This window comes from Pleurodeles waltl, chromosome 3_2 (assembly GCF_031143425.1).
Source record: "Pleurodeles waltl isolate 20211129_DDA chromosome 3_2, aPleWal1.hap1.20221129, whole genome shotgun sequence".
NCBI lineage: Eukaryota > Metazoa > Chordata > Amphibia > Caudata > Salamandridae > Pleurodeles > Pleurodeles waltl.
The window spans coordinates 29,619,593-29,635,739 of record NC_090441.1 but is presented as its reverse complement, the minus strand read 5'-3'; the positions used below and the strand labels follow the sequence as shown (position 1 = coordinate 29,635,739).

Here is a 16,147-nt window from a genome sequence, read left to right as displayed (position 1 = left end):
TATCAAAAGGAGGAGGGGAATATCAGCGAGCAGTAAAACACGTTGGCTGTGTATGACACGTGTTTACCTACTGCTTTTATGTGTTTTACAGCAGACGAGTAGTTTCAACTGGAATAATCCAGTTCCTAGCTTTATTGAGTTTCTGGTTTTATACTGTATAGGGCGAGTGTAATGCAAATGCAATTCATAGAACTAAATGATGGTCTGCTGCTGAACCCAAAGAATGACCTCATGATGAACTTGCTGTCATTGTCTATTTCAACTACTTCCTCATTGCGCAGGATGGCTTTTCTGTTTGTGACTCCACTACAGGGTGGACTGTTTCAATGCAACGTTGTTGGGGAAAGATTGTATTACTTCCAAATAAAACCCACGCTAATAACTGCGAAGCATGATGTCAACCTTCACTGCGCTGCTGTTGAGGTGTACAAGGGAATCAAGACTTATTTATATTGCTTGCTGTCGAAACTAAAAAAAATCACAAGATGTTGATGGCTTTTCTCTTTCTACAGAGACTAATCTGTATTCTGTGCAATAGCACAGAAGTTGAGAACTTAGCTCCTCCTGAAGTTCCATACCCTCCAAAAGTGGATGTGCTTCGAAACACACCGAACACTTGTGTTAGGAGCTATATAAAATAAATGTACGCTTAATTTTAGGCAATGGTAGTGCTATCATACAATGCATAAGGTCAGTGGCGACGTATAAATGTAGCCAATAAAACATAGTAACATAGTTCTGATGTTAGTAAGAGATTAGTCCAATTTCTTTCAGAGTCTAGGAAAGTAGCTGTGGGACTGACTCACCAAACACCTTCTGCAGGTCATTGAAACTTAGGTAATTAAGTAAAATTACCCTGGTTTGGTGTCCATTTTGATTGAATTCAATCTGTGGCATCCAACCTTCGATATGTTCAACACATGCTGATTCAGAAATATTTCAATATCATCCACGTTGAAGTGGAGGATGACAGCCTTGGTCAGTTCAATTTTATTAGTATACTCCATGTAATACATTACATTTACACATACACAAGGGAATGTTTTTAAAAAGTTGATTCCACATTTTTCCTGCGTCTGATAGGAATAAAAAAAATCAACTGCAGCAGAAACAGGATCAAAGTTATTCTTCAGGTAGATTGGGCACAAAGACCCATTAGCCGATCAAAACAGTCATGGGCCAGAAAAATGGCATGAATTTGATCATGTAATTGGAAAGAACAGAAGGGAAAGTCTCTAATTATTTGGGTATCATCAGAAGGCCTAAAATTATTCGCAACTTGAAGGCCACCTGACAAAGTTAAAAAAGAAACGTCTTGCATCAGGATCTACATTGGCATGCGAATAAAATTGCACGCATCTCTTAATAAGTATCTGACAAAGAGGAAGCCAGTGTTTTATTTGTAAACTGTGTGAACAGTCTGCTTAAAAACGTTTTGCTATAGTGACGGTCATAGCCAACCTTTGAAGAGGAGTTTGGCACACAGGGCATACAAAATCAGATTCTTTAATACCCAAGAGGCTCATTTATGGCCAATATTCCTGGATTTAAGCTCAACCGTGAACTACAGCAGCAGCCTGTGCTCAGCTGGTCTGATATTATTCCAAGAACGAGCAATGTCTGCTAGCCCCATATGAACAATACTGACTGTTCTCAACTCCGGCCAAGACAACCTTAAGGATCCTATCGAACCGTAGAAGGGATGGAATGGGAATATTAAAAATGGAAGAAACAAGAAAGAAGAAGATGTGGCCACACCAAAGAGGCATGAGTCTGATTCTTAGCCGTATGGACAGAGTTTTATTAATTGCTTCTGGTTATCTCTGAAAACCTATACATTCTTTAAAACAATAAGGCGAACATTCATCTAGAATCAAATTTACCTAGTGCTGAGCGTTTCGCGTAGGACAACGGAAATGAGCATCACAAAAAGTCTCAATCTGTGTTTTCTGGTCATTATTCCTCTGTGACCGGGAATCATTTAAATACTTTGTTTTTGGGTGGGTGAGTTTGATGGTAGGAGGCTGGACAATTTTCATTGTTCTCTATTTTCTTGCAGCTGGGGCACCTGAATTATTTCTAATATATTGGAAATAATTGTAATATTTGCTATATTGGATAGTATGCTTCAAGGAAGTTTGTATCTAGGCCTGGCCTATTTAGGAGAAGGACAAAGGCAGTTGTTATGGACGTAGGGACTGAATCTAAACAAAGGCTGACAAAGCCATCGGAGGGAATGACTTTGGTGCAGGCCCATAGTCATCAGGTTAAGAGAGTCTGAAAGACAGATTTCAGAGATGTGGCTGTCAACTGGACTGGGTGCAAATGATTAGAATGGAACTCTAGGTTGAAGATGTTTTTCGATGACCATTGTAAAATACCGTTTCCAGTGACTAATTTTCTCACTGCAAGTAAATACCTAGTTTTTCTCAGAATAATTTTTAGGTCTCTGTTCATCATTTAGTTGTTTTAATTGTGTAATAATGAAAAGAATACTTTTGTGATCTAAAGTAAGTTTCGGAGTACAGAACATTTTCCAAAGGTACGGCTCACAATACAGGCATGTTAACCCATTATTTTGCAATAATGTGTACCTAGATTTCACTATACACACACAGCACATGCCCACTTTCAGGACAAGCCCAGAATGTTATGTCCTATCGGGCCTCTCTGAATCAGTGACCCAGACTATGTTATCTGTGTCAAGAGGCTTAACATAGGCCATTATTGTGCAGAAGAGGAGCTACAACACAGGTTAATAATATCCGAGATGCGGCCAACCATAGCACATTTTATATTACACAGCTGTTTGTGCCACTTTAGTGTCCAATCCCAGGGGGCACGTAAATACATAGGGACTCTTGTACACACTTGTGTACTCGAAGGACTCCAGAACCTTTCAGTTCCTAAAGCATAGCTGTAGCAAGTCTGTCTGTCAATCACTCAGCGATCACTATTACTAACAGATAGTAAAGTGATGCAATCTTAGATTGCAATGGTTGATGTATTGCTTAAGGGAGTAAGGTTCCTTGTAAAAGTTACAGTTTGACTAGATGCAATCAGTGGACAGAAAACTGCAGTCTTGAACAGAGGAATTTGCCTTTTGCAAGCTTCCGTCAAGATATTAAAGACACAGTACACTGTTCCCCACACAGCCTGCTGGTGATTTTAAGCTTATGTCACAATCTGCCACAAACTCCTCATGCACTATGTTCATGCACCCCACGTTTCTCACACAGATGATGTGCCCCAAGCTCCTCACACAGTCTGTGTATATGCCTGAAATTCTTTTAGCCTGCAATGTGTCACAAACTCGTGGAGTAAGCGGTGTTACCCAGGTGCCTCACACAATCAGTGGTTCTTCCTAAACCTATAACACAGTTTAAGTATCTCAAGCTACTCACTTATTTCACCATTGTGCAGAAAGTTTTTCACTCAATCTGTGGCATTTCCCAAGCTCATCGTACAGTCTGTGATATTTCCTAAGCTCCCGGCACAGAGTAAGGTGTTTTCAAGCTCCTCACACAATTGGTGGTGTTTCCCAAAATTCCCACACGTTTTCTGGTATTTCCCAAGCTCCTCACGCATACACAGTCCGCCCTTGTTCCTCCAAGCTCCTCACAGAGTCTGCAGTGTAACTTGAATTCCTCGCAGAGTCTGTGTTGTTTCATTAGCCACTCACACAGTCTGCCCAATGTCCCAAGCTCCTCACAGTCATCAGTGTTTCCCATCCTTCCTATGCAGTCTGTGGTGTCCCGAGACACAGTCTGAACATGTGCTCCAAGCTCCTGATACAGTCTGCAAAGTTTCCAGAACTCCAGCCAAAGTCTATGGTGTTTCCCAAGCTACACACACGTTCTTCCTCGTGCACATGACAACCAAGTCGGTGGTGTTTGTCGTGCTCCTCATACATTCTATGGGTTTTGCAGAATTCCTCATAGTACTTGCTCTTTCCTCAGCTCCTCACACAGTCTGACCAACCTCCGCACAACACAGTCTGCAATGATTTCAAATTTTCTCACACAGTCTCTTTACACAGTTTGTGTTTCTTAAGCACCTCACTCAGTTTACAATTGTGCACCAAGTTCCTCAGTCTGTCATGTTTCTAAAGCTCGTCACAGTTGTGCCATGTGCCCCCAAGTTCCTCATACAGTCTGTTGTGTTTCCAAAGCTTCTCACACTTTCGGTGGTGTATCCAAAACTCATCACTGTCATCCCATATACCCAAAGCTTCTCACAAAGCCTGTCATTATGCCCAAAGCACATCCTATGTTCAGTCTATGCGCCCTAAGTGTCTCCCAGTTCTGTGTTTTTTTTCAGCTCCTCAGTCTGTCCAAGTTTAATAGCATTATGAGAGAGTTACCAACATGTTCTAAGAGCTGAATCTGCATCCTATTGGCCCAGCAAACAAGTTGTACCTAAGATACATTTTCATCTCTTGGGTGGTGATGCTTAAGATGCAGATAATTTGACCAAATACTAATTTGCTATTAAACAGAACTTGTGTGGTAATGCATTAGCTCTCCTTGGAATACGAGCCATTTAAAACAGAAGGGGAACACCTACCCTTCAAACGTCAAAACTCTGGGCATCTCTTTAGACTCTGGACTTTCAATGGAACATTACTTAAAGAATGTCACAATCAGCTGTTATAGTTATTTGAGACATATACCCATATTGCAGTAGCTTATAAAAGAAAATGATGGTCCTATTCTGGCCAAACTTATCACAAGGGCAAAGTTGAATTATTTCAATGCTCTGTATCCAGGTTTGACAATTTTATTAATAAATAGTCTTCAAACGTTGCAAATCTCAATAGGTGAAGGGTGGATGGGATACTTAGAAAAAAAGCATATTGGTTGTTTGTTCAGAACAGGATGTTTCTCAAGGTAATGGCATAAATTTACTATATCAGCAGATTTTCCCCCTAAGTGATACAGAGATTTCCTGTGTAAATCCCTGGCTGGGGATTAAGCTCTGTTCGCTGTACTTAACTTCAAAAGCATTACCAGAGGTGCCTGGCTGCTCTCAGTGGTAAGTGCCAAGATTTGTGTTTGATAACCTGAAAATATTGCCACTGGGCTAGCTTTGAGAAAGCAAAGCACTTGGATAGGTGCCATAGGTTTTAGAGCTTTTGGAGTAAGCAAAGATAACCATTCCATCCCTTGCACAGTACCCAAAAACATGATTTATCCCAGAGAATCATACATCTGCGTATAACAGAATGTGTGCCACTGCCTCAGGACTGCTTTCAAGCCTGGAGTGGCTGACTAACACCCAATCTTTGGTTCTCCTTATGCTCAATATGGTACCAATCCATCACTGGTAGTTCCTCACACAGCCTGTCCTTTACTGACGGCTCCTCCACTATGTGTTTGGTCGAAGCCTGCTCAGGTGAGTGAAAGAAAGTTGTCCAACAGTCAGAGACAATTAATCAAACAGATACAGTATCACCAGTTTTTCTGGTTCGAAATGTACAATCCAGGTAAATTTGTATATGGGTGTGTGTATGTGTGCACATGAGTGTGTGTATATGTGTGCACATCAAGTGTGTGTGTCTGTGTGTAAGCGTGTGTGCTGAAGAAGGTACACGTATGCCCAACACCATCAGCTGGCTCAATGGCTTCATGAAAAAGTGCTAATTGCTCTTGGAGTGCAACATTGCAAAGTGCCATTCCTTTCAGAAAGTAGTATATGCTCTCTTCCATAGTATCAGGTTTAAAGAATAGCCATGCTCCCTTCCATTTATTCCACGATACAAAGACAAGAGAGCGGGGAAGATAGGGCCTAATGTAAAAAGAACATGAAGAGACTCTATTTGCCAGCTTCTAGTATGCCATCAAACTCAAGGAAACAAGTACATAGTAACCGGATTGTCCATAAGATATGTCCCTTGCTTTCACTATTGTCCAGAAGGAAAGTGGTGGACCAGCCTCAGCTGAAGGCAATAGGTTCAGTATGTAATGTTAAGTTCTCTGACACAGTGATGGCCAATCTCATAGGGAGAAGGGAATGTGGGAGATTATCGAAATCTCAATGTCAGGCTAGTGGATCAAAAAGGGCTTTGACAGAGTCAGCCATTTGTCAAGTCACTGGTGTGGCCTCAGTATTATTGATTTTTCAGAAGCACAGGTCTGCTTTGAAGTCTCCCCTTTTCCAGTCGCGGCTCGCAGGGATTACAGGGGGTGGGGTGGCGCGCAGGGGAGAAGGGTGCTGGTTGTGGGGCTGAATTTGGGAATGTTAATATTAAAAAATAAAAACTTACCTGCAGGCTGCGCCGATCCTCCATCTCCATCAGCAGCAGGCACAGGCTCCCAGCCTGCCATGCAGCCAAATCCTGATGCTGCTCAGAGCAGCGTTAGGATTGGCTGGGAGCGCCCAGCCAGGGGCACTGTGTTGGCGGGCTGGAGAGAGCACAGTGCACATGTGTGTTTGGCCGGCCCGAGTCGGCTGGCCAAACACACATGTGCACTGAGTGGAGTGCACAGTGCACTCCCCTCACTGCTCGCCACCCCCATTGCCCCACCCCTTCAACAAAGAAAGGATAATAGACTTAGTTTATTATCCTTCCATTGTTAAAGGATTTGCAGCGGTTGCTGCTGGTTGGGGGGGTGGGACGAGGCTCCTCCACCATAGCGGAGAAGCCGCCACTGCCCGTTTCCCTTTGCATACATCAACTTCAAGTTTGTAAATGACATGCACTGCAGGCCACAGTGTATGCTTGGTTGGACACAATAAGTATATACTTTCATGCCATTTTGACCACAGACAGCCAGGTCCTCCGCCCCTCTGCATCATCTGCACTCTATCACTATGTAGAATACTCACTTGTCGCCATGATGATTGACAGTGCCACTGATCACCACCACTGTCCCATCGCTGAGGCTGCCAGAGATACCTTGGGTGAAGGGCACGGACTGCAAACAAATGGAGAGTAAAAAGAAAATCAAGAGAGCAAAAATATTTTTTTGTTCATTTTGTACCCTGTTACGCTGCAGTACTCAATCATATGATGTATCTGCCCATACTTCCAAACAGAAACCTAAGGCTGTCCCCACATCAGGTGTGATTATGTATCCAGTCATTCTAATTTTGTTTCTCTGAGTATACTTAAATGAGTATGTTCCTCAAAATGCAAACAGAAGTCACCACTGGTGAACTACTTACTCCTTAAATGAGACAGCCTGAGATCACAGCAGTATGTTACTGTTAGTACAAGCATTACAGCACTACTACTACAAGTTAGTGCAAAATGACCCATGACTTACCATTGAGCAGTGACTATTTCCCATGCTGGTGGATCAGTAATGTTGTAACAAACTGCTCAAGCCTCGAGTTATCTGCAGTCAAGAAGGATTCAGCCTTAACCAACAGCCCAGTTCTAGATGGTTGTGGTCAAAGTATATTCAGTGTAGAGACCACTTGGCATCTTTTTTTTACTCTTTACTGTGAGAAGGGAAAGAGAAGAAAGACCGTGGCTGCTACAGGATATGAAATGACCTACTGTGTCCTTCCTCACTGACCTAAGCCACCGTGCCATCCCACAATTCCGAATACCAGAAAGGAATGTCCCCACCCGCTTAATGTTTGTTCCTTCTGGAAATCTCCATATTTCATTGTTTATTTTAATCTCTATTCTGCAACTCAGTTGTTTGGTGTTTATTCTCCATTTTACACAGATCTCGTTACCAGAGAGCAAAAGAAAATTGCTAACCTTATGTATAATTTTATTGAGTGCCTAGTTGGTGTGTAATATAAACCCTTCATACAGAGGTATTGTACTGGTCTAAGCAGTGCTTAATTTGTAAAAGAATGAGTCATGCACACAAATCTCTGCTCAGAAGCCCATGGCTGGCGCTATTAAATGTTAGCACGAAGAACGCTAAGGCTACATAGTCTGGAATCCCCCTCATGCCTCTGTAGTCCACTCACTAGGCCCTCCCTGCCCCTTCATCCCACCCTGGCAGGTTCCTGCTTTCTCCCTTTCAGATGTTTTTTCCGTCTTTCTCTTCCTCCTTCATCACTCTTTCTGTATTTTTCTCTCCTTTACTCTTGGTAAATGTCTGAAGAAGAAAAATAAGTACTGGTCCCCAGAAATGAGTCCTGTGGCCCCCATCGGCAACCACCAGCTCAAATTAATCACTGAGTCTCAGATTTGAGCTAACTGGAAAGTGATGCCCATATTTATTTAATTTCCCCCATATTTCTTGGACGATTCAAGTTCTTACAAGGGAGTATAAAATTTTACAAAAAGGCCCAGCCCAAACAAACTGCCACAGGGTGGAAGAAAAGTTTTTTTGTGTGAAAAACCCTCACCTACCAGGGTTACCCCTCGGTGGCATACTTCATCACTGGGTTTCCTCCCGTTCTCCTGCAGAACGAGGCGTGCTGCGACCAACGGAATACGTGGGAACACTGTTATAGTTTCATTAATGTGAATGCTAAGAGGGATAGGAGTGGTGGGGTCTTAGGTGAGTTAAAAATACCTGCCTCTGGATGGTATTACTAATTTAGTATGTCTCACAGGGGTGGTATGGTTAAAAGAGGGATGTTGGGGGGTATATTATGTACCTTACCTCCTAAGCGGTCTACATGTTTCGGAGTCTACTCCTAGACACCTCTTCAGGACCAAGGTTGACTTCCTAGTGCCACTCCTTGATTAATTACCACTAGTGAAAGCACTAACATTTAGGGCCGTATTTATACTCCGTTTGCGCCGAATTTGCGTCGTTTTTTTCGACGCAAATTCGACGCTAAACTAACGCCAACTAACGCCATATTTATACTATGGCGTTAGAGGCGTATAGCGCCAAAGTTCCCGGAATGTGCGTCATTTTTTAGCGTGAACCCCTTCCTTGCGTTAATGATATGCAAGGGAGGCGTTCCCGTCTAAAAAATGACTCCCAGGCCTTTACGTGGTATTTATACTCCCGGGCAAAAGAGACGCCCGGGAGTGGGCGTGGCTAAAAACGGCGCATTTGCGCCACTTTTTAACGCCTGGGTCAGGCATGGCGTTAAGGGACAAGTGGGCTCAAAATTAGCCCAGAGTGCCCTCCCCTGCCCCCAGGGACCCCCCTGCCACCCTTGCCCACCCCAGGAGGACACCCAAGGCTGGAGGGACCCACCCCAGGGACATTCAGGTAAGTTCAGGTAAGTATTTTTTTTTTTTTTTTATAATTTTTTTTGGCATAGGGGGGCCTGATTTGTGCCCCCCTACATGCCACTATGCCCAATGACCATGCCCAGGGGACAGAAGTCCCCTGGGCATGGCCATTGGGCAAGGGGGCATGACTCCTATCTTTACAATGATAGGAGTCATGTTGATGGGGGATGGGCGTCGTTAAAAAATGGCGCAAGTCGGGTTAAGACGATTTTTTTGCCTCAACCTGACTTGCCCCATTTTAAGACGCCCTAACGTCATTTTTGCCCAACGCCGGCGCTGCCTGGTCTACGTGGTTTTTTTCCACGCACACCAGGCAGCGCCGGTCTGCTTGCGCCGGCTAACGCCATTCCATAAATACGGCGCCCGCATGGCGCTTCAGAATGGCGTTAGACGGCGCAAAAATTTTTGACGCTAAACTGCGTTAGCGCAGTTTAGCGTCAAAAAGTATAAATATGGGCCTTAATGTTCTGTGGTATGATGTGGTACATACAACTAAAGTAAAGTAATACCCATTGGCAATGATGTCCTTCTGGAAAACCTGAGGCAAATGAAAGGATAAGGGTTTGTGGAAAGTGTTATACATAATTAGCCCTGTCAAAGGTAATAGTGACCTGCTAAGTGTTATGGCGTCACGTTAGTCAGGGTAAACCAGATGTCAGTGTTGCATTAACTGGCCCCAGGAGATATTCTCATTAAGGCCACGTTGGTGTGTGTATAATTTAAAAACCCAACGTTGTTCTCTTTCGAGTAGGAAGGATTCGCTCTTAACCTCCTTGTGATGTTCAAGAATAACCCATCGGTAATCCTCCTCTGTATGTGCACTGTTAATGTAATGAGAGGACATTTCTGTGGTGGCGTGGCCACACCTCAAATTACTAGGATGTTCACCGATGCGAGTTTTCACGGGTGGTCATTTCTGTGTAATGTCACTTTCATGCATTTATCACCAATGACTGACATTCCTCTTGTAGTCCTACTTTATAAGTGTTTAATTAATTGTCTCCCGAAATCTTCGAAAATTCTGCTGTAGCTTCAAATGATTTAGGCATTCTGTCAGACTCAGGATCCGATAAATAAGGCAACATCGTCCGCATACAATTTCAATTGCTGAAATCATCTTTGTACCGGCTATCATAATAAAACAAGACAATGGTTCAATAAATAGAACAAACCAACGGGAAAAGGGGAGACCCCTGTCGAGCTCCCCTACTAATAATTATTGTGCCTTCCGGTGTTCCCTCCAGAAGTAATTCTGCTGTAACCTTTTGATTTAGGGGTTTTAAAACTTTTATGAAATGAAATGGAAACCAAAGAAGAGGCTTAATGTGCTAGCAGAGTAAAATCAGCCCGTGCTGTTGCATTTTAGCCATCTTGTTAAGGGACACATTTCCGATAATGCATGTGCCGTGTGGGAACCCTTCCTGGTCAGCTGAATGCCCCTCTCGTGCATTCCCACTGAGTGCTCAGAGGTCGCCAGAGAGTCTAGGCTAACGTGTCACACGCCCACCACGACTTGTGTGTTACCCTCAGTGGTCCCTCGGTGTTGGGAGAGGCTGGGATCCCCGGAAAACTGCATGTAACCGGACCCTCTTAGGCCCATATTTATACCTATTTGCGCATCATTTGTGTCATTTTTTGACGCAAAAGCGGAGCACTTACAAAATACAAATGTATTTTGTAAGTTTGCACCGCTTTTGTCTCAGAAAATGACGCAAATGCGGCACTAAATAAGTATAAATATGGGCCTTAGTGCGTACTGCGAATTAAACGGTGACATAGTAGAGAAAATACGCTTTTTACGGCCTATGGTTTAAACAATATGCAGCAAGGGGGCTCTACTAGCTGGGCCTGGTAAACCTTTAAAACCATCAGTCTTTCGGTCAGCGACACAACTAGCAGTTTATCAGCATATATGAATGCGATGTGGGAGGTGCACTGCGCCCATCATCCTCATGATGTCGGTAAGACGAGTACCGCATCGAGCTGGCAGACAGTAACACCTGCTGTCTGTGAACGGCTTCCAGTAGACTGACTGCCTTCCTCTCTGCTTCCCTCAGCAAGTTAAACTTAAACTGGATTTTACAGCGATGTGCAATAATACACGTTGCAAAAACCTTCATCGTGGTAACGGATTGTTTCAAGCTCAGGGGACGTCAAAGGACTTCAAGCAGAAACCCAGGATCTCAAATGGCGAACAGTTTGTTTAACTTTTCCGCCTGAGCCGTTTCTGCCGCAATAAAGACACACTTCACATAACCTGGCTTTAAACCGGTTGTTAAAGTAACTGAAAACTAAATACCAAGACCCTGCGATGGGCTTTCGAAATAGCACAGCTCCCTCTGCAGTAACAAGGGCATAACCTTGTTTGGTACATAATAGAACGGTATTTTAATCACAGGGACAAACTGGAAGTTAGAAATGACTCCCTTGCCAGCCTCCAGCGTTCCTCTCTGAGGTCCTAATGTTGGGGGAAGGATTTGGGTACCCCCTGAACTATTCCTCATTTTTTGCGGTGCCCTCAGATCACCACTTTCGTCAATGTATAATTACCACTTTCTTAAAATAGTTAATGAAATTTTTACTTTTACAGTATATTCCATTAATGAATTACGCATCGTAAATAAGCCTCCATGGTTATATTGGAGAAAGTTGCACTATCTCCAAATATTCCAGGACTCAAGCTAGAAAAGTAAATTTGACATACCAGTGCCCACCATTCCAATTCTGCCCAATCAGCGCAAAGGAAGATGAAACACAAACGTGAATAGCCCAATAAAAACACGCAGAAAGTTAGCCTTAACACTTGACCAGGGCGACTAGAAATATGAGACAAAGGAGGAATACATTATGCGGCATGTATATTAACAGTATCATTGCGTTATTAGGTCCTTTTTTACACATTTAACACTAGGTGAAGGTTCCACCTCATTAGTAACAGTTTAACACTCAAATACTTTTCCGAGGGGACTTTAATTGCCCAGCAACACCCGTCACCGCATTAATAATGAACTTTTAATCAGTGTGATTATGCAGCAGGTGACGGATTATGAGGCAACTGCTGCAGAATCGTATAATTCCAGGGGCTCTGCCTGTGACTACAAGCCACAATGACATGAGGTTTCAAATACGGGACTTTTTTTGCAAATCATTGCTCCACGTGTGAGAATTCAATTCAATTCCATTAGGTCCTCACCCCACCACCCTTCAGCAAGACAACTTTATATTAGCAACCCGCAGAACAGAAATAGCCAACATAGCAGCATAACAGTAAAGGCCCCAGAATGCAGCGATGAGGCGAATTAAGGCCTCGGACTGGAAGTCAAGTGTGTCGGGGGACATCAGGTAAGTTTATGAATGAAGGAACGCTGCATCATTTTCAAACCTCATAGCTCACATTTCCAACAGATGGTACTTCCCCCCTCCCACCCCAAGCCACTCACCGGTTTGTAGAACTGATTCTGGGGGTGTCCGACCTGCATCTTGATTCCTGGATGCTCGGTGAGGTGCTGGGATGAGGTCCCCGGGCGCAGCACCGGTTCCCTTTTGTACACGGCGCTGACACTTCTGCTTTCTTCTGCTCCACCTCCAGGGCGGGTCTGAGGGTGAATAGGTGAAAGGGAAGCGGGGCACGGCCTGCCAGGAGAGGCTGACATCACCCTGTACTGATACAGTTCCACGAGGGTGGACGGGCTCCCACTCAAAGGGTCACGCGGCAGAGACATCTCCCAGCAGGCCACGTGGGTCGGGCTTTGGGTCAGGACACCAGATGACAGCGGGGTCACGAGCACATTATTGTTCCACACATTTACTGGGGAGATTCCAGGCCAAAGTCAGGAAACTGGTCTGATTGCATAACAGTCCACTTTCTGCATTTTATGCTTACCATTTTAAATGTGCCTGCGATAGGCGTCAATTCACCAAAATGTCAGGGGTATCTGAAATAGCATCACACGTCATTTGTCCCTTACTCTCTCTCTCTCTCTCTCTCTCTCTCTCTTTCATACACACACACACACATTCACACACAATCTCTCTCACATAAAAACACACTCTCACCAGCAAGAACCCATACAACATTCTTACTTACCTTAGCTGCTGTAATTGTCATATTCCAGCAAATTTTACTAATTTTTTTACTACACGAATAGTGAATAATATTCACTATTTGTGTAATAAAAAATCTAACAGCCAGCTGCCACTGTATTTCTGGCACTGATTTTGCCACCTCCAAAGGCAGGGGTCGCAAAGGGAAAGCCAGGGGTCGCAACGGTGACGTCTGGTAACCCCTAAATGAAGTCCATGGTGCCTGCTGCCTTGCTCTGTGCGCATGCTAAAGCTCACAGGATTGAATCCCCACTTGCGGACTCAGCATTTCTTTGCTCTGAGGATAACATAATGAGTACTATGTACGTCTTTAGCGCAATAGTTTGACGTCATTTTAATAGTGCTCAGGCAGTACAAACGATTATAATTTACAATTGGAAGTCTGTAAAATCGTCCTCAGTGATATTTGAATAGCAGGCTTAATGCGCAGTCTGCAAGACCTGTTGGATGGAGTATAGGAGTTTGCTGCTGCTGCGTTCCGCTTACCAGAGGTTGAAAGCAGTGTCACACGTTTTGCTGCCCCCTAACTGGTTTGGCAGCTGATATGTCACTTCCTGTACTTGGCTGAGGAGCACCTTCCAAGGATAGTTTAATTACACCTGGAATGTTTTTCTGTTGCTTGGACGGACTATTTTTCTTTGTTTCCTGCCTCTCGTGTTTGTCAGTAAGCACTCGTGTTCACGCGTGCGGCTCATTTTTCATAATTACAAGTAGTTGTGTTGTGCATGTGTTTTGTACATTTTGTTGTGGCTTTATATAGCATGAAATTGACCCAGGAATGAATCCTCAACAGCAACCCTCCCTGCACAGCGGGAGAGCTGATGCTACAATATTCACTGCACTTGGGGAAACTCACCTTATAATGCTTGCAGGCGTTCAGTTTACAACACATTTTTGCCCATATCTCAGCCCAGGGCAATGGGACCATCCCCAAAACATTCATAACAATGCACACTTTCTGTCCAGGCTATCCTGTGGGTCACACTAGGTTAGAGGGGGGCCCAAAAATCATAACATCTTCCACCATTTAATACATATTTACGTTTTCTTATAGCTGGAACTTTTGTTTTCATAGCTGAGAGGCATTTTTGATATAAGGGTCTTATTTTTAATAACATTCTGACAGCCCTGGTTGTCCTGCAAATGTGTGATGCGCTATGCTCTACAAGGGCTGAAACATGATGATTGCCCCAAGGCACTACTAGCTCAGTTGGTTCCACAGGGACATTTAGCCACAACCAGTGGTAATGCACAAGCCCAATTTATTTCTGATAAAGGTTTAAAATATGAACATACAGTTTATTTCTGATAAAGATTTAATGTACAGCATGGCTAAATATTTCAACCATTTCACTGAGGACTTGATACTTCTCCAGATGTTTCCGGGTTTGGGGGACATTCTGAGCTTCTGACATCAGAAGTTCTGGCAGTGTTCTGGGACACTGTACTCTGAGTGCTTTTGCCTCCACAGGACATCTAGCCACAACCAGTGATACTGCACCTTCTGCTGTTGACTCTACAGGGACATCCAGCCATGACCAGTGGGACTGCACCTTCTGCTGTTGGCTCTATAGGGACATCTAGTAACGACCTGGGGCACTGCACCCTTGTGCCACTAACTCCACAATTAAATTATATTTAAAAGGTCTGCTAGGCCTGGAAATGTGTAATACACTATGGGGCTCTTTGCAAACCCAGCGGTAAAAACCGCCACGGCGACGCCCGCCAAAAGACCTTCACCGCGGCTACCAGTCGTCAGCCGGAATATGACCACAGCCGGATTTCCGCCAGAAGAATGGTGGAAATCCGGCTGTGGCCATGCTGGCGGATGGCAGTAAGGTAGCGCTGCTGCCACCACCAGCGCCACGCCAGTAGACCGCCGCAGACCATATCATGACCCATGATATGGCCTGGTGGTGTTCTGCTGGTGGACGCTGCTGCTAGCAACAGCGCCCCATCACGTCTCCTGCCGGAGGACCCCCTGGCATCAGGTAAGTCGGGTGCTCTGACAGGGGAGGTGGTGGGGGGTGTTGTTTGTGTGTGTGGGTTGTGGGTATATGTCTGTGCGTGCATGAATGTGGGTGTGTGATGCGTGTTGTATGTGTGTGCATGTATGTTGTGTGAATGCATGTGTGTTTGAATGTATGTTGGTGTGTGTGGATGTGTTTGTGAATGGCTGTATGCATGCGTGAATGAATGTGGGTAGGAGTGTGTGTATGCGTGTGTTTCTGTGTGCATGATGGTGCGTGTATGTAGAGGGGGGTCTGAGGAGGAGAGTGGGTGGGGGGACATTGGGGGGTGGAGGGGGGCAGGGAAGACCTCTATCAGTGACAGGGAATTACCTACTGCCATGGTTTTCGTGGCGGTAAGGTTGCCATGAAAACCATGGCGGTCGACTGGGTCATAATCCTGCAGGCGGGCAAGTGTCGGAAGTCTCCAGCCTGGCGATCGTTAACACCGTGGTGGTCAGTCTTAATATGGGGAAAAGTACCGCCAGTGTGTTGGCAGTACTTTTCTCCATATTAATGCCATCTGCCGGTGTCATAATGACCCCCTATTTCCTCAAGAGGCTCATTATATGGTTACACTGCAATGTTCTTTATCATTCTTTTTTTATGTGACATCATGGTTACATGACCATATTTCTTCCAAATGTTATTTTTACTGTGGTGCTCTGTAGGGTCTGTTTAGACCATTACAGTCTAATGCCAAGTGTATGAAGAAATGCACAAACACAGTTTATTTCTGATAAAGGTTTGATGTGCTGCATGGCTAAATATTTATAAGGTCCCAAATGCGAGGTTGTCATTATCATTTACAATGCCAACAACTCTAACTCTTGCTAATGCGAGACCTATTGCTTGCAAATGCTTTTTTGCA

The 16,147-nt window shown here is 44.2% G+C and overlaps 1 protein-coding gene across 2 annotated transcripts in view; it reads right to left on the bottom strand.

Moving 5' to 3' along the window:
* LOC138286414 (galectin-9-like) overlaps nucleotides 1-12,821 on the bottom strand; it is a 39,395-nt gene extending 26,574 nt beyond the window's left edge. The window contains exons 1-3 of one of the 2 annotated variants that reach the window (XM_069226665.1): nucleotides 12,604-12,708; nucleotides 7,269-7,446; nucleotides 6,829-6,917 (exon numbers count right to left, since the gene is read on the bottom strand). In XM_069226665.1, coding sequence (XP_069082766.1) covers nucleotides 6,829-6,917; nucleotides 7,269-7,292 — 113 coding nt within the window. In that variant the 5' untranslated portion in view covers nucleotides 7,293-7,446; nucleotides 12,604-12,708. Of the gene's footprint in view, nucleotides 1-6,828; nucleotides 6,918-7,268; nucleotides 7,447-12,603 lie in introns of both variants that reach the window. The other variant, XM_069226664.1, reaches the window with a different exon arrangement.
* Nucleotides 12,822-16,147: the final 3,326 nt, after the last annotated feature.